The sequence below is a fragment of the Aythya marila genome, assembly GCF_965140915.1.
Source record: "Aythya marila genome assembly, chromosome: 7".
NCBI lineage: Eukaryota > Metazoa > Chordata > Aves > Anseriformes > Anatidae > Aythya > Aythya marila.
The window spans coordinates 34,643,154-34,669,868 of record NC_139048.1 but is presented as its reverse complement, the minus strand read 5'-3'; the positions used below and the strand labels follow the sequence as shown (position 1 = coordinate 34,669,868).

At 39.0% G+C, this 26,715-nt stretch overlaps 1 protein-coding gene across 2 annotated transcripts; it reads left to right on the top strand.

Annotated features, from left to right (window-relative positions):
* Window positions 1–1,787: 1,787 nt before the first annotated feature.
* Window positions 1,788–25,470, top strand: LOC309879911 (solute carrier family 22 member 15-like). Of its 2 annotated transcripts, XM_082764255.1 has the most exons (12): window positions 1,788–1,882; window positions 2,951–3,097; window positions 6,904–7,036; window positions 7,662–7,826; window positions 9,485–9,614; window positions 10,617–10,838; window positions 11,624–11,764; window positions 13,511–13,596; window positions 17,494–17,602; window positions 22,008–22,080; window positions 22,567–22,725; window positions 23,720–25,470. In XM_082764255.1, exons 1-12 carry the CDS (start codon window positions 1,793–1,795, stop codon window positions 23,744–23,746), a joined length of 1,482 nt encoding a protein of 493 aa, XP_082620381.1. In that variant the 5' UTR covers window positions 1,788–1,792; the 3' UTR covers window positions 23,747–25,470. The 2 variants fall into 2 exon arrangements, with proteins under 2 accessions (XP_082620381.1, XP_082620382.1); XM_082764256.1 differs by lacking the exon at window positions 7,662–7,826.
* Window positions 25,471–26,715: the final 1,245 nt, after the last annotated feature.

Here is a 26,715-nt window from a genome sequence, read left to right as displayed (position 1 = left end):
GGATTTTTTTTTTTAATTAAAACTTTTAAAACTTTTTCTATGCTAGCTTTTTTTTTTTTTTTTTCTCCATGCAGCATTATTGTGCTTGTGCCAAAAAACAGACTTTGTTTTGTGTTTCCTAGTGAACGGAGCTCTCTGGTACACTGGAGGAGGCAGTGAATGGGAGAACTTGGGCCTTTCCTAGTTTAAATCTCACTTCTAGTAAGCTGTTAACATCCCTAGCAAAGCCCAAACAAAACACTCAGTAACCTAGTTTTCTGGATCTTTTGTGCAAGGATTCATTAACTACTATTTATAGTTACTGTGTTCTGTGCATTATGAAAGTATATCCTAGAAACACAGGCTATCTGTAAGGGACCCTGCAGTGATTCAATTCCCAATGTCAGAACAGTTCATGCAGCATTAACCCCCCCACCTACTGAAGAAATTGTGGCTGTTGGAAAACAATGCTGATTTTTTCCTTTATTTGTTCAACTGATGTTTCACGCATAGCAGGAACATTCATGAAAGCAGCCTAAAAGCTGTCTTCCAGCTGTTCAACGTGATGCTGGTGAGACCTGCTCAAAACATGATCATGTAGTGATGCTGAAATTCTGCTGTACTTCTGTCCTAGGCTGAAGTGTTCAAGGAGAAGCAGATGCAGTGATGGTGAGAGCTATTTGTGAGTCTTTTATGCAAGAGACCTTAAGCATTCTTTATTTTCCACAGTAAGCTGGGAACACAGGTCCTGTAAAATCAGTAGACTTCAACAATTATTTTCATGCTTTCTGTTCTGCTCAGGAGCAAAACGGGAGCCTGCCATGCTTAAGTCTACCTGTGGTTGCCAAGGTTCAGCAACAGGCTGCTCTGTTTGAATTAAGGTAGGAATCATGAAAGCAGATGGAGCAGAGAGACTAAGGACTATCCTAGGGTAAAACCTAGGATTTCACTACTGTCTGCTAATGTTTGGTGCCAAAAGGGGTGAGGAAGCTCAGAAATGGTTTAGGAAGTCCCTGGTGTCCTGCTGTCAGAGTTCCAAGGTAAGCAGCACTTTGACCCTCACTTAACGCTTCCTGGCCAACATAACCACAGTGTTGCATGGCACACACGGCCAAACCCCATTAATTTTAATTTTCCTTAACTAAGAACACTAAGGGGAGGTCATCCTAGCTTATTGCCTCAGAGGAAATGGACTTTTTCATGGGGTTGAAGAGAGAGGCTTAATAAAGCAACAAAACAAATCACCTGCATAAAGGTAGTGTAATAGTAAAGCTGAATTTTCAAACCTAATGCTAGGAAAAATGCAGGCATAGCCATGTGTGTTACAGTCCAGAAGGAAATCATTGCACTTAACATGCTTTTGTGTCAACTCCTCCTTTTCCCAGATCCAACTAAAAAGTAGTAGTGTCTACCCTTAATGCTGGAAGGGCCAACTTAAATAGCCACAGCTTCCTCTGTTGCCCATAGGGTTGGTCCACGGACCTTTTAGGTGCCACTGTGGAAACGGGATGAAAGCCCTAAGGGTACGAATGTTTTTGGTAGGGCTGAAGCAAGCAGAGCTGACTTCCCAGGTCGGGCCCGAGCAACACTGCCCGTTGGTAGCAGCTGGACTAAAGCCTGGTGGAAAAACCCGATTTCTCTCAAAATCGCGGAGGAGGGGGGTGTTTCCCTGCCCTGAAAAGGGCTCGAGCCGTAGGCAGGTGGCGGCCCCATCCCGTCAGGGAGGCGAGGGGCCGGGCCGGGCCGTGCCGGGCGGGGCGAGGCGGGGCCGGGCCGGCGGCGCGGCGCTGTGGCGGCCGCGGCCCGCGGGGCCATGGCGGCGGGGCTGGAGGAGGCCTTCGGGGCGGCGGGGGAGTTCGGCGGCGGGCAGCGGCGCCTCACCGCCTTCCTCGTGCTGCTGCAGGTGGGTGAGCCGCCGGGGGCCGGGCTGCGTGGAAGGAAGCTGCTTTATTTTTTTAATTAGCCATCGGTGGAAGTGATATTTCACGGGGCTGTCCTTACACAACGCCCGCAGTCCTCCACGCAAACGTGGATCTGTCGCTCCCGGCCCCGCTGTGAGAGGCGTCCTCCTGTCAGCGCGGTGCTGCAGGGGGGATTAAAGCACTGCTGGGGGGAAGGAAGCGGTGCTGCCAGGTTGTGGCTTTGTGTCTGCAGCTTGTTTCTCCGGGTACGTTCAAGGTAAGCGTCTGATAAAACAGCTCTGGAGCCCTCAGTGCAAGCCCGCCACCCCGAGATGCTCCCTGGACGTTCAGAACTGTCCCGCTGATGGCAACGTGCCAAAAATGATCACCGAGACCTAAGGGTGTCGGTTTAAGTCAAAAGAAAAAAGTCACACAAGTTGGAAGGCATTCACAACATCAAAGCCATAGGATGCGTGAATGTGCTTACAAGGATTTCTCTATGAGAATCTTTTTTATTCCTGAACTTCCTAGTTTTCCCAGTGATCAGGCAAGGGTTGCACTCGCTGCAATGGAAAGAACAAGCAGAAGTTCAAATGCAGGAAATCTCCCTCACATTTCTAGTACTCACTGACTTGTCACTGCAGTTTGTATTCTTTGAGTAAAGTAAGTAAAAAGATTTATTTTATTTTATTTTTTTAAAGAACCTTGGCCTTACGGTTAAATCTCAGCTGTGAAACTGTGCTGAAGTTCTTAATGCCTTCCTTTCTTATCCCTGGCTAAAAAAAAAAAAACAGCAAAAAAGAGATAGAACAACTCTGGAACACATGAAGCAAATGAAGCAGTCACTGAAGGTGCATCGGTAACTTTGGAGTGGTGCCTGTTGCTTCCAGCTGCCCTGATGATCAGGTCGTGGGCATTTAAACACAGTAGACTGATAGCACTTGGTTTGCGCTGCTGAATGAAGGGAAATTGTGCATTGTTAATTTAATGAAAAGCTTATGGTATGCCAACAGAAAGGGTGGTTTCTCTTTGGGACTGTTCAGGGTAAGTGATGTGTATCTTGTTTTAAGGTATACGTGGCTTGTCAGTCAATGCTCATCGTGCTGGTGGGAGCCATGCCTGAGTATCGTATAGACCAGGAAGGAATTCCAGCGAGCAAAGCTGAGCTTGCCAAGCATATCCATTTCACGAGCAACTTCACATCTATCGTAACTGAGGCAAGTACTTCCGTCGCGCCTCTTTATTCTTTTCTTGGGATTTAGGCCACCAGTGCGTGAGGAAGTTGAGCAGGGCTTTCTTGTGCTATTAAAAATTACTGGAACCATCCATTTGGATCTTCTAATTTATTCTTATTTTGTTTAAACTGAAATTTTATTATTAAATTATTAGTTGGGTTTTCCTAGTGTAAAACCAATACACTTAGTAGGTTCGTTAATTTGTTTTCAGTTTTCTTCATCTTCACATGTTTTTGAAAGTCATTGATTGTGACAATAATCATTTAACTACTGTTTATAACTCCAGAATTTCGCATGAGATCCTCCTAATGTCTCTTTTCCACCAAGAAAAGCTTCTATTTGTCATGTCTGTGCAATCTGTGATATGTATTAAAGCTTTCCTCTGGAGTTGTTGAATTAGCTTCTCAGAGAAGATGCATCTTAAAGATGAAAACGAGCATGAAAGGGCAGTATATGCACCACATGTCTGGGTATTCTCATGGACGGTGAGAGTGGGAGCTGGAACAGATTGATGTTCACTGAGTGGGACAAAAGCTTGACCCTTCATCCTCATGCCTTGCGAATTCCACGCAGAAGGCTGCGTTCGCTTTTTGCTAGTCCCTGGGCTATAATCAGTCAGGGAAGTGCGAGTGACCTAAGCATTGCTGCCAGTGCCAGAAAAAAGATTGTGTGGGTGGCTTGGCTTCTAGCGTAAACTGTCAGAATTCTGCTGGCTGGGCTCTTGCAGCGGCTGTCAGTAACTTGCTAAGGCAGGATAGCTCTTGGGGTGGCTGGTGCCCAATTTTTGCTTCCTTCCCATTATCACGAATGTGACTGTGTAGTGTTTATCTTGGAAAAATGTAATGACTAAGAAATAAGAAGGAATGTTACAATATTGGGTCATATCCTCTGTCAGAAACAGATTTTCTTGATTAGCGTAATTTCCAAAATCACCCTTCAATTTGAGACTGTCAGCAGGATGCACGATATGGAGTAATGCTTAATTTACAGTCAGAAAAAAAGTAAATTTAATCTAATACTGTATTTTAAACGTAGGAGTGAGTGTGCCTATTTCCAAAAAATGTAGTGATTTTGAAGACTTCCTAAAAACAAACAAACAAACAAACAAAACTGTTTCCATTCATTTTAGTAACTAGGTTTTTTTATTACATTGTTAATAAATGTGTATATATATTTTCATGTCTTAGATGCTGGCCAACATTTTGCTGGATGTTAATGGTCTAGGAAGTAAATCAAACTGCTGTAGGGATTTTAAAGAGCTATAGGATGTCTGTTATGGTGATAGCAAAGTTGGCAATGTTATTGTTGGCAAGCTGCAGTTAATTTTGACAAATATTTAACCAGTTCCTTCTATGCCAGTAAAGTAGATGGATGCATTCTTTTGAAAGATATATTTTTCACAGATTATATCAGACTCGGTAAACTATGAGCATCTCCCAGTCACATACTAAGCAGCAGAAGCAACAGTTTGCAAATCAATCTTTTCTCTCGTCATCTCCTGAGAGGAAGCTGCTTTTATAAAATTTATTTCCTATATTTTGCTGACGTTATGGAGTTTAAATCATAAATATTTTCAGTTCTGTTCTGGCTTGGCAGCAGCACCGTTCTGCTCTGAAGCTCAACAAAACTTCAGAGTAGCTCTTAAGATCTGATTCAAGAAATAATCATTATAATCAGTTTTGGCGTAACTAAGATTTTGTAAATAACAGCTCAGGGTTTGTTTTTAGAAAGTATAGTTGTTTGAGTTGCTTCTTGGATTGCCATCAGTTCAATCCCCCTGCTTTATTTAACAGCTGATACTTAGGAAGGTGAGTTAAGGAAAATATTTTACATTGGTGTAGAAATCATCCTTTAATTTTGAGAAGTTGAATTTTACAACCATATCTAGGACCTGAAAGGCTGTTTTCTGTCTCGTATCCGTCTGAAACACTGCAGATGAGAACTGGGAGTTTGAAATTTGTATGCTGTGGCGTGCTAGCACAGAGGAGGAGGACTCACGCCAGCAGTGCTCTGTGTCTTGGAGAGGACGCGCTGCGATATTTTTATCCCAGATGAAATTTCCTGAGGATTTGTGCCCAGGAATATTTTATTGCTTAAGCCTCCTCAGAAAGTTAAGAAAACGTAAGTTTTGTGAGTTACGTCTTTATCTGCCATAATAGGGTGGAATCTAATACTATACCAAGAAGGTACAGTAGTAGGAAAGTAGCTGCGAGTGCTGCTGCGCAGGAGTTTTACCATCCCAGAGTATCCAAAAATACTCCAAAACTCTGAAGTGTTGAAACTGGGTACATTCGACTAAAGTGAATGCTGTTAAGTCTCGTCCTACTCCTGCAGTCTGCTGTCTTGCAGGCTGCTGGATGGGCAGGGCACAGGTTACCAGAGTGGTGGGACAGATGGAGCCACATCTTATCTCTACACTGCCACTACGAGAGTCAGGATTGATGAATGAAAGCACAGGTTTCTTCAGATTGCTCTAATTACAAGTTTCTGAAAATGCCTGATACTCTGTGGGGATCTGTATTAATTCAGGGTTGAGGCTGTGGTGTGCTGTGTAGGATTCTGGTCATATGCCTCTTCCCTGATCCCTGTCACCCCTTTTAATCCTTCCATTTCTTAAAAACCAATCAAGCAAACAAACAAGCAAAAAAAAAAACAACACAAAAACACTAAGTGGTATTAGGATCCTTCTTCCTTTAATGAAAGGAAACGCTGCAGATATCATTTAAAAAGTCAGCACAACATTGTTTTGGTTTGAATACTCATCCCCTTTCCTGGTAAGTTTCCTTGCACATTACATATAATTATTAAATATTTCTTTCTGTAAGGCTTTGCACTGAATTAGTTAAATTGTTTTTCAGGAACATGACTTGGGATATTCTGATCACGCTTCTTTCCCAGCTTCATGATGTGAGCAATATCTGTAAATCCCAGCAGCACATTTCTGTTGCTGCTGATTGTTGTGTGTAGCAGGGGGGCTGCACAAGCCAGCTGCGTGCCTTGCCCCACCAGGACATATTTTGCTTCCTACTATTTCCCACCCACTGTCAGTTCATGCTGTTCTTTTCTGTAGAACAGATTACTTTTGCTTCAGTTTAGCTTTTGCATGAGGTAGAAAGTACATTTTATAAAGAAACCCATCATTTGTTTCTAACTCTTCTTTGTTTGGTCATAAATGTGTGCACACAATAAAATACTAAGAGGTATCCATGAGCAGTTAATAAGTATTTCGTGAAGTTCTTACAAAACAAGTCATCTTTAGGACACCTTTCCATACTCCTTTCCTGCTTCTCTTTAACACGTGTACAGTGCAGGGCAACAGCATCAGGAATTAGGGCTGCACAGCAGTAGCAGTCTCAGTACTAAAAGCATGAGCATGCTTTATTCTTGTTAATGAATAATTTTTATTACTTGTTCACTGAAATAACTAAGCTTACGTAGAAATGTCTGAGCAGTTTAAAAATTGAAAAACTCCTAATTTTAACTTGTTACTTTGTCAAACGGGAATGGAGGTGAAAATAAGTACTTTTCCAAGAAATATCATCATAATCTAAGCTTTTGACTTGGTAAATTTAGAGGGAGATGTCTGTTAGGGAGGAAAAAATGCTAATGCTGGCCTATGCAGCAAACCTGGAACAAAAAATGAATTGGATGTAAAGAAAGCGATGGGAAATGGCACCAGGAGAATTTTGGTAGTTGTCCTTGTTTTGGAGAAAGCCAACAACTTGCTGTTAATACTTAGGACAATAAGAAAATTCTTTTATTACAATTATTATTATTGTTTTTGATAGTGGTATCTAATTGAACAAGAAGCCTACAAAGTGAGCCTTGCATCATCCCTATTTTTTGCTGGATTGCTTATTGGAAACATCACGTTTGGCCCTTTGTCAGATAGACTGGGCAGGAAACCAGTGTATATGTCAGGTAAGACTGTTAAAAGTGTTCTCATGTGTTCTGCATGGATAACAACATTGCTGGTTTGGCCCTGCCTGTGGGCCACCCTGCCGTGGCACTGATACGGAGTCCATGGTCTGGTTAAGTATTTCGTCTAGAGTAACACAGCACTAAAATTGGTTGATATGAGTGTGCTCAGCAGCACAGTGGGCTCTGGAATATCGGTGACAGATGAAAAATAACCAATTTTTGCAATGACTTTGCTATTTGAGTGCAGTGCTGCATGCATTGCCTTGCCATTTTGCACCCCAATAAAAAAATAATCACTTTTTGGGGGAGAAGATGGGGGAGAATCTGAATTTCTTTAGAGTGGATAACTTAGGTTCTGCTATTTTGTTTTCCAGCTGGGCTTGCAACAGCTGGAAAGGGGTCACTTTTAAAATTACAACATTGTCTCAAGGAAACAATATCTTTGTTATTGTAGAGCTAAAGTGTAAGACTTGCAGATGGTCGTAGTTTTCCCATAGTATGATTTCAGAAAGCCAAACGTGACAGATGAGTACTGTAGACTCATTGCAGTCACTGTGCTCCGTGCCTTTCTTCTGAGATCAGGCTGCATAGCACAAGTACTAATGTTATTTTATTCTCTCTGCAGGTCTATTTTTTGATGTCCTTTTTGGGTATGTTACAGCATTAGCTCCAAATTATGGCGTGTTTGCAGTTTCACGTTTCTTTGTTGGAATTGTGAATGGTGGAATGGCTCTTGTGTCTTTTGTCCTAACACAGGAGTATGTAGGAAAATCATTTTGGTCATTTACAGGTGGGATTTGGGAATGTTTAATCATTATTACTCTGCCAAGTGTTGTTCTGACTATCAATACCTTACTTGCTACAAATTAAAAATATAAAATGTCGAGTTAGTTAGGATGTCAAATGAGCATGGTGCTGATTCATCGAAGATCTAATTTTTGTGCTTAAATAAGGAACATAGGATTGGGTTTGCCTGATAAGTAGCAAAAGTAGGGTTTTTAAGTGGTGTCCTGGTCTGTCCTAACTGAAACCACGACAAGTGGGTACACTGATTCCAAAAATTTCCTGTATTTGTGCATTGCATTACACTGAAAAAAAAATAAAAATAAAAAGGCAGATCCTGCCAGTTCTGAATGGTGCTGTACAGTATCTTGGGAAAATATTCTTCAAAGTGTTCTTTGGAATTTCTCTGACCACAAAATGATTGTGGTTTTTACTTCTATTCGATGTGCTGACCCTCCAGTATTTTTAAATGTCCTTTTTCTATGCCACTGCCAAGACTTCAAGTAAATTTAACACTTGCGTGTTGTGCTGTTGTAAAACTGAAGTAGCTCAGACTGAAAAACCTTTTCAGCCAGCGCAGCATGGGGAAAAACTCGGTCCAAGTGCTGACTCGCTGTGACCATGAGCGTATTCCTCTCTGTTCTCCAGTTACCTCATTCTGCTATTTTCTCATTTCTCCTCTGGACTCTCGGGGATGTAGGAGGCAGTTGTGGTTTGTCGATAGCTTTCTGTTTCAGTTGTGTTTTTTCAAGTACTGAGTTTTCTTCTCCCGCATTCACTTTTTTGACTCACGTCATCTCTCTCCCTCCCCTCCTTCCCCCTTGCCCTTGTCTCTCTCTCAGCTCTCCCCAGCCTTTCTCCCTGCAGGGCCAGCCTCCTGAAGGACCGACGAGACAGCCCGCTTCCTGCCGCTTGTCACTTTAGGTGCTTTATTCTAGTTCTGCTCAGCTGTTGGCAAAGAGGTGCTGCACAACTGATCAGGGGCCGAAGGAGAGGAAGCTGCTGAACGCTGCTCAGCAGTGTTAAAGAAGCTCTCCTAGGTGCTGCCTGTGAACTAGGCTGTGTGTGCGATAGCTGAGAGCTTCGGGGTTAGTACGAGACCTCCTGTGTTAGCCTGCAGAAGGTTTGCTGGTAGGCTTTTGGAATGGAAGTTGACCCTGTGCTTTTAAAGGTTTTATTTACACTTGTTCATCAGAAGCTTGCTGTAGCGTACCTCCGGTTTGCAGCTGTTGATATACTGACCTCAGTCCTTGTGTTTTCATAGCTTTCTTGCAATTTCTGTTCCAGCTTGCCACCTCTATTCAAGATTTTCTTAAAGACCTAAATAAATCAGTTGCAATGCTTCCCCTTCCTGTCTTTGGGTTTTCTCTTTGGTCTGTAGGTTTTTGTTGGTTTCTTGATCTGTTCTATGCACCGCCCTTTATTTTTGAAAGGAAACCAGCCCTGCTTGCCTTCCCCCACTCACCCAGTTATACAAAGGCGTTCGTCAGTAGGATTGCACAATACACTTAAGCCAGCTGGTTCACAGAGTGCCATAAAGATACTGTAAGGATTGCAGTACTATTTTATTTAGATCTATCAAGGGATAGTGATCTGAGGTTTCTACTTAAGTTTGGTTTTGGTTTTTGGGTATCTGTAGTCACTTTTTTGCTCTTGTATTTCCAGGTTCATTAACTAATTTGACGTTTGCAGTTGGCATTGCTGTTTATGCTTTACTGGGTTACTGTGTAAGAGAGTGGCGTCACCTGGCATTGGTATCAAACACTCCAGGAGTCATCTTCCTTCTTCTTTCGTTGTAAGTAGTTCCCATGCATCGTAATGATAAAAATTATGCACTGATTTAACGGTTATTTTTCTTATTATAGTTCAGAAGAGTGGTATAAACAAGGATGATATTTTTCTGTATGTTTTTATGAACGAAGCAGAAGAAAATCATGTAGTGAAGGAGGAAGCATTTTTAAACAAAGCAGAAGGTCAGGGCTACCCGGAAGAAAAGCTTGCATTTCTGTTTGCTGTTACAGTTGTGGCAGCCAGCATTGCGAAGAGCAGCTGTATGCCAGCTGTCTAATAAAGCTTGATTACAAATCTGCTTGGGGAAGGAAAGGCCTGCCAGAGGCCGTGAGCTGGAGCATCAGCCAGGAACACAGCCTCCTGCCAAAGATGGGTTTTGGTGCTTGAGAAGTTTTGGAATTGCTCCTAGAGGAGGGGTTTTAGAATTAATTTTTAAGACAGGCATGTGTGCAAAGGGAAATAAGTGAGAGCACTTGGAATTGTGTTTCTAGTGTGAGATGTCCTGTATCTGCATGTTTTTGAGGTCCCTTGTGTCTGTTTCTGTCACTATTGCATTTGCGTTCTCCTATTTAGAAATCCTCCATAGACATTGCTGTAAAAAAGGTTATGAAATATAGCAGTATTTAAAAAACTGAACGTGCTAGCATTGTGTTGTTAGAAAATATGCTTTTAAAATACCAAATTATGTCCTGTGTACACTTCTGATAGTTAGAGCTTCAGAAAAAATAAAAGCATTATTCGTGTAGTAAGTTCTCTAAACTTGTCACAACATGACTGAGTGCTTTGATAAGCGTTTCCAACTATCTTTCTATAAAGTTAACCGTATATTATTATCAGAGTATGTGGAATTTAATTGTCAGAACAATGTAAATAAAACGTATTTTTCTGAATTTTGCATTGGTAACATTTGTTTTGCTTTGATTATTGATTTGCAAAACAGGGAGCTTGATTTTAGTGCTTTGCTCATAGGAACAAACTTGTCTTCATTGATTTTCTTTCCTGTTAGTATGCTGCCAGAATCCCCACGATGGCTGTATTCCCAAGGGAAAACTGCAGAAGCTGAAGATGTGATGCAATATATTGCCCTTGGTAATGGAAAAGAAAGATTAAATCTAAAATTAAAACCAAGTGCAGGAACTTCACTGAAGGATGAACCGCCACCTGGTATACTAAACTTAGTAAAACACCCAGTCCTTCGGTGGCGAACCATCATACTTATGTACATCTGGTATGTAATAACAAGACACTGAGATGCTGTGAATGAGTCAGACATGAAGAAACTGTTAAGATTTTCATCATTTTCTCTTAAAAATGCTGTCCTAAAACTAATCATAAATCTGTTGGTTAATGAGGGCAGACAGTAAACATCTAAAATGGTGTGTTGTAAAGCTGATGTTTCATTATTATTTCTGTTGCAGTTTCAGTATGTTATTTAGAATCTGCCTCAAAGCCTGCTAAGAAATCATCTGGTGAAAACATAATATTTACTTTCAGTGAAATGAGAAGCCAAAGCAGAAATTGAGAGGATATATATTTGAGCCGGTTTCAGTTAAAAACTATATGGACTATATGGAATAGAGATCTGGAGTAAGAGTTGGAATAAGTGTAAGAAATGAGATGTAAGAACACGTGGGTCAGTGCAGGAAAACTAGGGGCGATATAAAACACAGGTAGCATATTAGGTGCTGTTTTTGCTTTTGCAACTTGTGGAAAAAATGATGTCAGCACAGAAAGATCAGCTAACTAACCTAGAAAAAAAAAACAACAAAGATCATAGAAAATTCCAGAAGTTATGCTGTGTATGTGTATGAGCATTTGTTTTTCCCTTTCACATGGTTCACTTAAATAGGAACTATTCTCTTTGTTGTATTTCTCCTTTTCGGCAAAATAAGAGCCTCTTCTTAACGCATTAACTGAAAATAGCTAATCTATAACTTGGAATAATTTGCCTTTTAAATCTTAACCTTTAAAGATTAGATATGCTTGTAATCTAACTTTTATGGTTATTTTTAGGTATGTCTGCAGCTTGGTATACTATGGGCTAACTTTAAATGCTGGTGAATTAGGAGGAAATCTTTATTTAAATGTGGCTCTTTATGGCCTTGTGGAAGTTCCAGCCTTTCCACTCTGCATGTTCTTTATTGAGAAACCTTGGTAAGAAAAACTTACTTCCTAGTTTTCTGCACATATTTGTAGACAGCCTAGAAAAACGTTAACGTTTTTCTTGGGAAGATACTTCACTGTTCTTCTAAACCAGTTGATTCTTTATGGAGTAAGTCAGCTGCAGGGGGTTCCGGAGTTGATATTGAAATGGGAATTTAATTTTCTACCTTTTCCATTCTTTAGTTTTGTTTGTAGTTTGAATTACTCAAGGCATGGGATTTTCCATGATTCATGTTATTAAAAATAACAAGTTTGGTCTTTATGGAGAAAAATATGCATAGTTCAGTTATTTAAGTACCTATAGCTTGTATATACCTATTACTTACTTTGTTTAGAGTGACTTTGACGTACTACAAAGTTTATAAACGACAACTGAAAACAATTTTTAGTATTGTTCATTTTTACTTAAATTTTTCAAAGAGACCTTTGAAGGGTGAACTGTTCAGTTACCATGAAGGCATGGATGGTCGATGCCCATGTCTTTTCATACTTGACAGTATTTGGAGGCCATCCTTTGGTTGGGCACTTCTTTTTTCTTCAGCGGCTGGATAGTCAGTGTCAGGGCACAGAGCTTCCTGGGGTTTCACCTAACCTTCAGCTGGAGCGTTTTTGTAATGGTGTCTTGGTCTCACTGAGATCAGTGGAAAAATTACTTTATTCATCAAGGTGAGGATATCACATTTACAATTTGTTTGGCAGTAAAAGAAGCTGTAGGCTCTGCCAAGCAAAAAATAATAAAAAAAAACCAACACCAACCTGCACCCAAAACCTAGAAAACTTAAGGACATGCATTTAAACCACAAACAGCACAAATCTTTTCCTACATGTTAATTTCTTTGTATTTTGAAATTTTTATTTTACCTGGCAAAGGTTTTTTTTTTTTTTTTTTAATTCTTGAAATAAGGAATATGTAGTTTTGTGCACTTAATGGAAAAAAGTGGCAAGCCAGCTGCTCTGTTTTTGTTCAGCTGTAGCGAACAGTTCCTTCAGGTACAGCTGTCTTGTTGCAAAAATATTTAGAAGATTTTTAAAATAAATATTTAGTTGCTTGTAGATTAACTGCAGTTCTTCTAATTAGGGATAGTAGATAGAAGTAGCTGTGAGAATTAATGAAATAATGAGCATAAATAGTTCTTGTACATGCTTGCAAATTGATGCTAAGGATGTATTTGTAGGCCTATGAAGGTGATTATGAAATATTTAAGTATGGCAGATGTAGTGATGGGTTGGTGTTTTTCTATCCTGTCTACTTCTTTTTTATTTTATAGCTCTAGGTAGTAGAAACAACCTTTACTTATTTTTGCATGTATACCGTTACATGAAAAAGCTTACAAAGTAGTTTTGCTTTGTTGTAACTGCATATATTCATGTCGACTTGTAAAAATACAGATGAAAAAGCTCAAGAAGTACTTCTTAAATTGTTATGATGTTGGTGTACATGCACTGTGATACCTTTCAGTGGCAAAAACAAAGTCTGTGAATTCCTGTTGCTGAAGTAGATGGGTTCTTCTTATTAAAAATCTAGATGGGTTCTTAAAAATCTAGAAGTAGGAAAGCATTTGTGGGAGACCTTTGGTACACAGAGCTGGGAGAAGTGTAGGATTTTAAGCACTTAATGTGGTAGGATAGGTACATAACTTAAGTTGCTGTATGTTTCAGCTGGTGTTTTGCAGAGGGATTCAAAATATCCTGATGGACTTTGTTTCCGTCTTTATCTGGGTGCTCGTCTCCTTCTAGGTCTGGAAGACGTAAAACTATGATGTGCTTTCTGATATTTGCAGGATTTGCCTGTATGTTTACCATGTTCTTACCAAAAAGCTCTGGTAAGTATGTAGTGCTGCCAAAGTAGGTATTACATTGTTTTGTCAGCTTTTATTTGAATAATGACTATTTCCTGACTCTCCCCTCCAAGGCTGGTCAGGTAGCCAGGGTCCTGTCTGTGTTGCTTTTAACCTCTTGTAGACATAATTAGCCCTTACTAGGACCTGTTAATTGACTACGTTTGTCTGACTCCAAGCTCTTTGCTCTCAGAAGGTCAGAACAACCGATCATGTTCAGTTTCAAATACTGACACTGCATTCATTCATCCCTGTTAATCAGTTTAGCTTAAAATGTTGCTTTTAATAACAAGACTGCAGGGCTATGATTTAGTTAGATCTTGTTGGTATGAGGCACGAAGGTTAATTTTACATTTGTTTTAGTGGCATGCAGTGTTTTTAGAAATATGAACTGAGACTTCTGAATTAAAAACTTAACTCATCACTTAAAAGGAAAACAAAAACAAAACCCACTGAGGGTAAAAACAAAACAAAACAAACACACGCTTATTTTGTGTTTGGAACTTAGAAATGGAGGTTGCAATTGCAGTATGGAAGCCGTGGGATGGCAAGAAGCTTGTTGTCTTTCTCAGCTTTGTACTCTACTGCTGCAATGTGCAGTTGTGAGGACAACTCTTGGTAACAGAGTATTGTCAAATATTTCTGATCTCAAAAGATATATTTTTTCTGTCATCATTAGTGACCTTCACGGATTTCTTTTTCTTTTCACGTTTCTTTCCATTTCCAGTGCATTTGTTCTGTAGTAGTATGTACCTTAACCACTGAAAATGTAGGTCTAAATGACTAACAGAAGTGGCCACTCAGATTCTGGTTTTCGTAGTATTGCCTCGGTAGAAATGTTTTAACTTCACCGGTCTGTTAACACCATAGAGCACCAGTGATGTGATTACAAAGTAAGTTTCTTAGGTTGTGTTTATCTTTAACAGATATAAATGCTGTCTGGCATCCACTTCAAATTAATTGCAGAAAAGCGTAAGGGGAAAAAAAAAAAAAAAATCTCATAATCCTATTTGCCATGCTTGCGCTAATTGAAATCCTCAGACATTTTGTTGTTCCTTTTATTGAGACCATCTCTTCCCTGTTCATACTTCTCATTATATATTTAAAAAAAGGCACAAAAGAAAAGCAGTAGTGACTAATCAGGATAGGGTAGTAATTGATAAAGAACTGCTAAATTCCAGGAAATCGTTTTTTTTTTTTTTTTTTTTTTTTTTTTTTTTTTTTTTTTTCAGTTGAGTTGACTTTAATCCCATTAAAAGTTCTTATTTTCCTTTGTGGTAAGAGTAATCCTGGTTCTTGGCCCAGAATGATCTGTATCTCTCAAGCAGAAAGAAATTCAGCTCTGAGCATGATGAAGATGAGTCACTTCCGTGGATGCATCGAGGGTTCAGTGATACGAATATCGCATTGGGAGCTGCTGAGGGAGAGTGGCAGCGGAGGGGGAATTGAGCTGGAATGTTATTTTCTTTCAAAAGCTGCTGTAAAGCAGGAAGACTTTTCCATTTTGTGTTGCTTTATATCGTAGTAGACAAAGCACACTCCTAGCCCAGGGCTAACTCACTTAGAATTTACCTGGCTGTACTGAACACAGCCATAACCTTTGGTGACTTCCATTGATACGCTTTCGACTGAAGAAAGCAAGCTTCCAGTTCTTTAACTCAGTTTTGTCTCAACCTTTGTTGATGTTGGGTACTTTCTTTTGTGCTGAGAACTACCCTTTCCTTGTGGATACTTTTTCTAAAGTAAACTTGAAGACTCCTTTAGTCCTAAAGTGCTGTTTAACTGAACTTCTGATGAAGATGACATCCAGAGGGAGAATCTACATTATGACACTGCGAATGAGACTTAGTGACATTGATGGCATCAAACCCTGATCACTAACTCCTGTTCTAGAAACTCTTAAACATCAGCGTTGTTTGTTACCACTTTACCTCACTGTGCTGCTCTAAATTCTATAATAGAATTCAATTAATAGAAGATAAGTCTTCAGAAATAAACTCAAATGCTTGAATTTAGTCAGAACTTGCAACTTTGTCTTTGACCAAAGTTTGCAAAAGTTGCCCCAACTGCAGTATTTCAGACAAAATTGCATACATATTGTTACTACTGGACATTCAAGTGAGAGGATATTATACCAAATAGAAGGGAAATGTTAAAGAAGCTGCACTGATATGCTTGGCTGGATCTAGCAAATGACCTATAAATAACTGGTTGCCAGAATCCCCATATGAGAGAAGTGCATTCCTGCTTAGTGGTGGTACATAAGTAGAGAAAATAATAGAGTGTTGCGTAAGAGTTGCTAAATATATTTTTTCAATGAGGAGGATGCAACAAATGTCTGAGCTTACTTACAAAGGATGCTGACGTGCAGTGAATTTACAGCGTGCTTCTAATCCTGCAGTAATTCCCCATGCAGACAGCCTTCAGCCTCCCCTGGGGGAGTGAATGTGGAGAAGAAAGTGCACTTTAAATTCACTCCTGAGCTTCTGGGTGCTAATTTCTCTGTCTAGACAGACTCTTTTTCTGTTTTGATAGTAAGACCAGAACTTCCTAAGTGCACTAATGCTATATTTCGAATATGTATATGGATATACAGCGTTTAACTTAAGTCTCCCTGGGAGAGAAGCAGTACATTTTAAAACACATTTGAGAATTACAGATCTCTTCTTCATTGCTTCATGTTTGGTTGATGAAAGAAAAGGTATGTCCCGGCTTCGTGATGGCAGCCAGCAAGGCTTTGAAGAGCAGCTTTGCATCTGGCAACTGTATGAAATACTTGAGTTCTTACTGAGCAAAAGGAGAGCTTGGGTGAAAAATATTATATCTGTTTGGCATGAATTACGGAAATAACTGCAAAAATGCATCACACGAATTAAATCAAGCTTCTGGATTTCAGTTTACATACAAATGAATTTCTGCTGCAGTTGAAATAAAATTTGATTTGACCAGATGGCTAGAATTGAAAATATTCAAGGGAAAGATAGCAAGGAAAAACAATAGAGAAGCAATGCGATTTTCACATTACTTAGCATCATTTGATCCAAAATGAAACATACGCTGAACTCAGTGCTGGGGAAGAGAATCTGAAATGCACCTAATCAGAGCATTCATCCTTTTTCAGGTTCTAACAATAAATAAATAAATTCTCTACTTATTAAAGTAAGTAGTACAAACATGATCATATCCAAAGTCAGAGTAACTGGAATCAGGTTTCTGCAGAACTTTAAAAGATCCACTCTGGTTCGGTCAACTAAAGGTTGTCTATGAGTAAAGGAGGCTGCGTTAGCATTCATTCTTCAGAATTACAGGGCTGCTGCTTCTCAAGTGCCAACAGGATGTCCCTGGGGAGCAGATAAGCTTCTGAGGTGAATCAAGTTTTAATGGTTTTAATTTAATATATTAGTTAAGGAGATTTTATTGTCTGCTAGTGCTTGTCAAAAGATGCAATTATGTGGTAAGGTTCTTCTGTCTGCAGAGCTGGAGGCCCTTCCTTCTACAGCTATAGTAGTTTTTAGAATCCACCCACCCCTTAAAAAAATAAGTAAATAAATGTTGCTTGTCTTGTCCCTAAATACACCTTTACATATTTGTTCTTCTGCTAGCTTTTATGCTAGTTGGGAAGAAAATAAGTATTTGTGTGGGGGGTTTAAAAAAAGGCACATAGATTAAATATTGTTTTTGCATGAAAGTCTCATAAAAAGGACCAGATGCTTTCAACGTTGTATAAAAAGAGTAAGAAAACAGAGTATTTATATATTATTTTTATAAGATACCATTTTATATATGATTATACTTTTTATATAAATTATTTATGTATACATATATATATTATCTATATAGTTGTATGTATATGCTTAGAACTTATTTTCTTTTTCTTGAAAGGTTTGCTCCTCAGTCCCACTTTGTTAGCTTTGTGTGGAAAAATGATGGTCAGCGCTGCTTTCAACATTGTCTATATTTATACATCTGAACTCTACCCAACAGTACTGAGGTAACTGAACAGAGCTTGGAGGTAAATTCAAAGCCTTTCCATGCGCAGTGATCCTGATTGCTGGTGTGATTATTTTGACCTGAAATATCAATATGAGTTCTTTCTTTAGTTGAGACAGTTTGTCTCGGCTTGAAAGGGCTTCTCCTAGTACTTCTGTGTTTTGCAGCCGGGTGCTTTCTGGGGTGGTTTCTGGCAATCTCCACTAGGGCTAAATCAGAATTTAAAAATAAATAAATAAATAAAAAATAAAGCAGCCTTCACGCTCTGCAATGGTAGGTGCCATGTTTCTCATTTACGCTACTGATTTGGGAAGTAAAATTATTACAGGTTGCAGAACTGAACATACTGATGTGATGGAAGTGTGTGCTAACTTAATTACAAATATAGAATGCGCAGTAAGGACTACTTACAGTGCTTCCGTGTACTTAAATTTCCAACATAATTATGTTTGTTTGCCTCTTGAAAAACAAGTGCTTTTATATATCTCTTAATTAGGTATTCATAATGCAACTCATTTCATACTTTCTGCATGGCAATGATTTGCTTTATAACATTTAATTCATGAACAAGCGGGCTAAAACCTTACTTTATTTTTCATGTTCCTAACAAACTTTGTAAGGCTGAGCTCTCTCCTTTTGTCCCGAGATAAACCTGAGACAGGAAAATAAATGCCTCCCAGTCCTGTTATCCTCAGCTGCCATCTCAGCTCCATGTGGTTTTCTGAATGATACTCCAAGTACATGTTCAGAGTTTGAGCCATATTGCACTAGTTGCTCAAAAATAGCACGTTTCAAAAGTTGAGCATTCCTTTCAGAGAGCAGGAAAATGAAATGCTGAGTGGAGTAGGAAGGTGTCCTGGCTGGTAGATGCATCCTCTAGCATCTAAGAAGTATTTCTAAGGATGGTGACACCCTTCACTTGATTCCAGGAAACTGGGGCCTTTGTGGGGAGAGGGGCAGGGAGAGTGGGAGACTGCTTGGATGGGCTTTTTATTTCTTTTGAAGTTCACCATTTCCCATATGTTACAGAGGCTATACTGTGAATGCAGTTTTTGCAATAAAACTTGTGAGGATGGAGGTGGATTGGCTGTTGCTAGCTATTCAGCTTGTCATCCTTGGCAAAGGTTTAGCTTTAATATACAAGTCACAAGCATGCTGACTGAAACTGCATTTGGAGGTTTGCTTACGTTCTCTCAATCCAAACTTCTGTGTCCTTCTGAGGTCTCATTCTTGATTTTTTTTTTTTAAATTATTATCGTTTTAATTATTTTTATTATGTTTTTACTATTATTGTTTATTTTTATTGTTTTTGTTTACCGTCCCCTCTGCTTTTCTGGAGTTGGGAATTGAGAATCAAATCTGATTTCAATTTCTCAGCTTTTCTTTGTTTCACTGTGTTCTTGTAATTTATGTTAATGCCTTCTGAAGTTCCATTGGTGTTCAGGGCCAAGTATTGTACGTGTCTAACTCATACCTAGCTGGAATTGCAGTAGTGTCTCAGCATCTTTGAAACTAGATGTTAGTGATGAGGATGTTTGATTTTTTTTGTTTGGTTGGTTTGGCTTTGTTCATCTGTGGAATTGCTGCTTCATTTGAGAATCTGCACTAGTATTGTGGTATAAAAGTCACTGCGTGTCAAAGATGTGGAATGCTAGTAGAGAGAACGTGAGAGTAAGTTCAGAAAATCACCAGCTTCTTTGAGACAGATTGTGCTTAATAATATGAAAAACTAATACGTTAGACAATATGAAAATTCCCCACATGTGGCACATTATACATTCAAAAATGTGTTTGTTATCTCTCTGGTATTTTAATTAACTACAAATATTAGAGTTAAGGCAAGAACAGTGATGGGAAAGTGGTTAATTTTAAGATAAAACATCAGCACCATCTGGTGGTCTTTGTAAAGCTTTGTTGTGATCCCGGCATTCCTCCAGCAGGGAGCCTTGCCACGCCATGCGATGAGACATGTCCCATTTCTGAGGTAGAAGAGAGGAGGTGGAATAAATTGGTTTTGTTTTTTTATCCAATTGGATATTCTGCAGAGAAGTTAAATGTCTTCAGTAGTACAACTCCTTACTTAAACCTTCTAATCACTTCAAGCATGAAGACGATGCTAGGCGTATTTTTTTCCTGATACTTGGTACTTGGAGGAATGAGGAATGCATCTCATGCTAGAAACGAAGTGCTGCAAACTGAAGTGTGCACATTTGGGGCGTTTTTCCTCCCTTCTTAATGTGTCTTCAGAATACCTGTTGGGGAACAGAAAGTCAAAAATAGAAAGCATCACTTCTGCTTTTTGAACAAAAAGGAAGGTTATCTTGCAGTGTTTGGAAACAGAATGAAATCATAGCTCTAGTAATACAGATCTAAATCACAGTTGTGGTTTTTTTTTTTTTTTTTTTGTTTTTTTTTTGTTTTTTTTTTTTTTTTTTTTTTTGAGAAAATGGTTGCAAAGTTATGCTATCCTTGTACATAATGTGTACAATCAGAGTGGGGGCACTGAACTGCCTAGGATGTCATCAGAAAGCGTATATGCTTATTTTCACAGCAGGAAAGCTAGCATGTTCTTTATGTTTCTGTCAGTGGTTTCCCTTCTGCTCTCTGGCTTTCTCCACAAGGAGCGTTCAGGTTAACAATCCTTGGTAAGCACAGTGCAGTGTGCGAGCAGCAGACAGGCTTTTGCACCTGTGCGGGGTGTTTGCTGTGCAGGCAGTGCTGGCGGAGCAGCGCAGCTAGAGGAGTGCTGCGTGGCAGATGGAATTAGCCAGGCAGCTGCAGCAGGACTAATTGGCTTGAGCAAAGCCTCGGGCTGATGTGATTACCCTAGCTGTGGAGCTATTTTGGCTGGCATTAGTTGAGCGCTGTGCTCTGTGGTGTGGTGGGAGCGAGGGCAGCAGTCAGGGTTAGCAGGGGAGAAGCGAGGCAGCGAGGTGAGAGCGGCGGTGGGTGGGCAGCTGCCAGCAGCTCAGCACCTCCTGGATGCTTCCCACAGCTCTTGAGCAGGAATGCATCTTTCCTCTGGGTTGCCATAACATTGTTCTGCATAGCCCAAACTATGCTGGGTTCTGGAGTAATGATGTCCCAAAGTCTTTTAACAACTGTTTGCTGTTTGCATTGGAATTCAAACAAAATGTTTTGCTTGTATGATCACCTTTTGCCATGCTTCCTCCCAGTAGGAAAAAAGCTGGCATATCTCTGGGTGTTGACAGACTTAAGGTTTGTGGGAACGATGCTCCTAAATGGATGGTTTGGATTACTGACTGGAATCTCTCATCTCTTAGGGATTTTGACAGAGGGGAGGAGATAGGACTTGTCTTTTGGGGTTTGGATCAATGTTGCTTCAAAGTGAGGAAGTGTGGGTTGCTATTTTCCTTTTCCCAGGAGGATGTGATGAGAGAATAGAGAATAGGTTGCTTTTCTATTTATTGTTACACTCAAGTTGCTAGCTTTTCATCAGCTCCTTCCATCATCTGTTTCCCGTAACCTGTGCAAAGGGCCATTAGGAAGGGTGGTGGATGTGGGTGGTTTTGGTGCTCTGGTGACCCGTGTCACCTCTCTGCTTGTCGTCTTTTATCCTGGCGCTGTCTTCCTGTGTTCAGAGAAGGAAAAGGAAATGGGCTGAGGGGGAGAAGCTCAGCTCAGTCGTGTGAGAGGAAGAAACTGGGAGATGTGGGAAGGAGAACAGCTGCTGTGAGCCGGTTCTTGCTGTCCAGCGCATGAGCGCTGCCAGTGTCAGTCTCCAAAGGAAGATTTTTAGGGGTGATACAAACATGGAGGGTTTTGCATTTGATCAGCAAATGAAAGACTTTGGGGCTTTTTGTCCATTTCTTAAGGAGGGTCCTGCCATCCTAGGCCATGCTTTATTATCGTTTAGTCTAGATGAGATTGTTTCAAACCTGCCTGAAAATGGAAGGTTGTGCAGAATTCGGCAGTTTATAGCGACACATCCGGCCGAACGTTTTCAAGCTCCAAGGTAGCATATACTTTTCTGTGTGGAGGTGAGCACTGACTCTTTATCTCTTTAACCTAAGGCAACAGAAGAGATAGGAGATGCCACTTGGGTTGTTCTGTCTGAAGGTCCTGCCAAATTGTGAAATGGTTCCCTGTCCAGCACAGGGATGTCCAATTATATTACCCTGTATGGTAGGCCGGAAAACCTAGCTCTGTTCAAGCTGTTGTGAAGGACTGCTTTTTGTTACGGTTTTGAAAAGGTGTGACGGACCTTTTAGCAGTAGTAGAAGATCTTGAAGTAACCGCTGGAGGGCTTAAAAAACTTCCTTCTTTTTAATTTTAATACAGTCAATAGCAAACTAAACAAAACACAAGTCATTTCTGACAGTGCTACCACACGTTGCAGTTCTGTATTCTGAAGCTGCGTATCTTTCATCCTTTGTTTGAAACAGAAATGCTGGCTTGGGTGTCTGTTCCATGTCTTGCAGATTTGGAGGCATTCTGGCTCCCTTTGTGCCATCTATGGTAAGACTGATTTTAATTTTTATATAACAAACGTGTTAGGTTCTCTCAAAAGCATGTTGCTCATTTTGGTACCACATACGTCTATATCACTTGAGAAGATATTTTCAAGAAAAAAATAAATCAGCTTTTAGAAATGATGAACAAGATGTTTGAAAGTACCTAGTGTATTACCCTTTGTGGAAAGATTCTAGTTACTCTGTATTGTCTTAATATTTCATCTATTAGTGAAGTGATTACCATGTAATGCTTTCTGTACTGCTAAGGCCCACTCTGTAGCTGAATGCTTTTAGCGTGTAAACAATTAAAGTTTCCATGAAGCTATTTCTGAGAAATTACATTTATTGGGTTTCTTTGTTTTATTAGTACACGGGTAATTGCACACATGGAAGAGTTTTAGCTTTTCAGTGTTGACTGCAGTTCACATGGATCATGTATTTTAAGAGCAGGAAATTGTGATGTTTTTCTGTTATGGATTTGTAATTTCAGAAATCTCTCAGCCCTTCTGTACCATTGGTGGTGTTTGGAATCAGTGGGCTGTCAGCAGGATTCCTGACTCTCCTTCTGCCAGAAACACTGAATAAGCCAATTGCAGAGAGCATTGAAGATCTTCAGAGTCCCAAATACAGAGTGCTTATAAATGAAAAGGCAGAGTATTTTTTTTGTGTTGTATTCCATTTTTCTCCCTTTATCTTAGGTAAACCATAATTTAGCACATATTGCCTAGGTTGTGCCTGAATGGACATGCACATGAACATTTAAAAGCCATCTTTCTCTCACGTTAAATGGAGATGAAATTTATTCTTTTTGCTTGGCTTTTAAAGATGTGAAAGGCTAGATGCCTTCACATATATATATATTAAATTTTATGTAAATCAATACTATTCTGTTTGCTTAAAGAAAATCAATTTTAGGGCAATCTAAGATAATCAGGGACATCACATTCAATAATATGCCTGTACTCATAGTAAAACAACTAGATGTATTTTAAATTACTGGATTGTGCCTTTTTCTCTGTCATGATTTGTAATGGAATATAATCTAGAATTAATGTGTATTTGAGGAAATGTTTAATCCATTATTAGTCCTCTTGGTTAGAGCCATTTAAAGCATTTTCCCGTTGTAGATAGACATTAAATAATCTTTTGAAATGGGAAATTGAAGTTTTGTTTGTTTCAACAGGCAACAACCACAGAATAGAAAATGGGAGGTATATCTACTAAGTTGGGGAACAGCTTCATAGAGGAATTATTTTTTTTAAATAATAAAAAGTTAAAAGAATTTATTGTAACAAAGAAATCATTAACTTAGAACAAAGGAGGCTTAGTATAGATAAAAAACTACACATGCTTTCCTTGTGGTTTTTCTTTGTGCCAGTTTGTTAATTATCTGGTTGTTACTATATTCAATCAGTTCAGTCATATTACCCACAGTTTATGCTTACTGTATCTTAATCCACGTCAATACTGCGTACAGCTGAAAGGGGGGAAAAACTAATTTCTGTGCTTTTTGAATGTCATTTCACTACTTTTTTTTAATTTTAAATAATGGATTCTGTTTTTCACATTTAATAGCCTACAAAATTGGACAAGAAAAATAAGACATAATCTGTTTTTCAGTAATTATTTTTCCTGTCTGACAGGCAAACCAGCTGGAAGAAAGCACTTAAGTTTCAGAAGGTCTCCCTGTGCTGAAAAAAATGAACCCTCCGTTGAGAAGGTGCTGTAACAGCTGAAGGGCAGAGTCTTGTTGTATATATCGGAGTGGAAAAGTTGGAGGACTCGTGTATAATGCTGTTAATAGCATGCTGAACAGTTTTATGCGAAGGCAAGTTGAGAAGATGGAAAAAGTTGATCAAAGCTTGTGAGGAAAGAAGTGATTAATCGGTGCTTTAATGTAATGACTTAACAAAACGATACTTTGGACTTCTCTATGGCTTCATAAATGAAGAATTCAATTAATTTATGTTACAAAATATAACTGCTAGCTTCAGATAATAAAATGTTGCAACTGAAGTGACGTGTATGATGTAAAATTCAGATGGCCTTACATATTCAGACAAGCTGTAACGGTCAAAAATAACAGCAATCCTGGATATGCTAATTTTCTCTACCAGGTTTTTGCCTGTAAATTACAGTATACCTCATTGTGTAGAGACCAAAGATTTTGATGTAGTTGGTCTTTGTATGCCTAACATAGGAAGACTGAACAGGAGATCTGAAAGGAGAATAAATGGGTTTCATTGTGGGGAAAAACATTTTTTTGATACAGTTGAACATGAAAAGGCATGTAAAGTTAAAATAACACTATATGGGAAAAATGGTGTCAAGCCTTTAAGATGGGAAAAAGGTGCACTTAAAGGATGGGGTGAGTAGCCTTTTAGTCAAAAGGTTATTAGCTCCAGCTGTACATGTGAAACTGGAAATTACTGAATGTGTTATATATTGTATAATATATGTAATAATATATAATCCAAAATTATATAGATTTCCCATGTGACATTCTTTCGGGGGGGGGGGGATAGTTTGCTTATCATTTAATATATTTATGATGGAATAGATATATCAAAAAGGTTACAGTTACAACAGCCAACACAATTATGTTATTTAAAAAAAAGTTTACTGTCTGTATTACAGAGTGCTGCTGTCACCAGGACGTTTACCAAGGCATTTTGAAGAATACTTTTATCATTTTGGTTTTGGTCTATTATTTAATGAATCTGTAAGGAAAATGTTACAGAAGAGCTTGTGTATTTTGAGCAAGTTTCACAGTTAAATAATAGTTCTGCAAATAAGTGCACTCATGCAAATATGTGTGCGTTTTACGCATGTATGAATATAAATGTACGTGTGGATTGCTCTGCCTGGATGCCACGATGTATTGCACGTAGGTTATCTGTGTGTGCTTTACAAACAGCCAGATTAGGTCCCCACAAGGTGAAAATCAACTGGCAATCAGAACACCTAGATAATATTGACATAAGGGTGGATTGCGTGTGCATTTATTTATTTTCTGGGGCTGCAGCTTGATGGCAAACGGCCTGTAGAATATGCTGCAAACTTGTATCATTTATTTACTCATCATTTTTGTAATGTTTCACTGTGAGGAACTGAGTTGATGATTTTTTTCTTGAATAATATTAATGCTTTCTGTTGCATTAACATTTATAATCATAGAGACGAATTATACCACTTCTAAAGATAATTGGGTCAGCAGGGATATGGTAAAAAACAACATCTTTTGTTACTGTTCACTTATTTTATTTTTTTTATTATAACTAATAAAATTTAATATGCAATAGAACAATATACAGTTGTATTCCCAAAGCAGAGACAAGACTCTGGAGCAGAAGGATTGTGAAGGATTATGTGGTGAGAATCTGTTTCTTCCACATTAAATAAATCAGCCTATACCAGAGCTTTTTGCCTCTGCTGTTTATTCCTGCGGGGGGGAGGAGGGATTGGGGTGGGAATAATGGGAAACAAAAACCAGGAAACAAAGATCATTTGCATTTTGAAGTGCTTATTTTCTGCTTCATTTCACCTGGAATTAATGATTTCTTTACTTAGGGTGACTTCTGTGAATTTGGTGAATTGATGACCTACCTGAAGCTTTTTTTGTGTGTGTAGGCTGTTTGGATGGTTTGGTACTTCATCTCCAGCATCCAAAAGAGAATATGAAGGGGAACATCAACTCCCATTTTTGCTTCTTATCTTTTAAGTTGAGTTTAACATGTGTTTTGCATTTTTAACTTTATTTTATATATCCTTTCTATATTTTGCTATTGTTGGATGAAAAGGTGCTATTGGGGGAGGATGGGGAGTGTTTTTCCAGTCATATGTTTGTAAATAGAGAATTTATAGCTTTATTAAATGGATTTTCAGTTGGATTAATGTGATTAGTGTATTAGACTTCACAGGGTGCTAATGTCAGGAAACCAACCGCTCCCTTACTTTTCGTTACTGTATATGCCACAGCAAATCAAAATGGCAGCACTTTTTTTAATAGGTATTGTCCCTTAAAATTTCTGGACTTGTAAAGTTAGAAATTCTTCATTTAGAACAACTTTTCCCCGTTAGTTTTAATGAAGACAAAGCATTTTTGGTCGGAATGTCCTACTAAATTCTATACGCAGCGTGGGACTATTATCCATTGCTTTCCATTTCTCTGTAAAAAGAACACGGAGCTGAGTTAATTTAAGTGGCTTAATTATACACATTAGTTCACAATCCCCATCTTTAAGTATCACTTTTAGCTCTTCTCCTGTGCTTTATTTGTGTGTAGAAATTTGAGTATAATGTTGCATCTGCACTGCTCATCTGTTTCTGTGTTGGAACAATGTCTTCAGCGTTTTAGTACTTAGTTGTGAAATTGCCCTTCTTTCTGTTTGTCTCTAAACTGATTTGAAGTCTTTTTTGTTTTTTCCCTTCAGCATCTTCCTGCTCTTACTGTGTTTCAGCCGAAAGCCTTAAAAACTATATTCATTTATTCCACCTACATTTTAATGCCATTTCACTGTCATTGTGCAATCTTTGTCCTTTAATTCTTGGTCAAGTTTGGTTAGCCCTGAAGTGGTCAGACAGTGGAACTCGATGATCTTCCAAGGACTCTTCCAGCTAACTATTCTATTCTAGAATT

Excerpts from the sequence above, each read along its gene's own strand:
- LOC309879911 (XM_082764255.1), top strand. The coding sequence starts at position 1,793 with ATGGCGGCGGGGCTGGAGGAGGCCTTCGGGGCGGCGGGGGAGTTCGGC. Across the intron at positions 3,098-6,903 it reads TCACATCTATCGTAACTGAG|TGGTATCTAATTGAACAAGA; the intron begins GCAAGTACTTCC and ends TGTTTTTGATAG. Across the intron at positions 22,726-23,719 it reads GAGTGCTTATAAATGAAAAG|GCAAACCAGCTGGAAGAAAG; the intron begins GCAGAGTATTTT and ends CCTGTCTGACAG.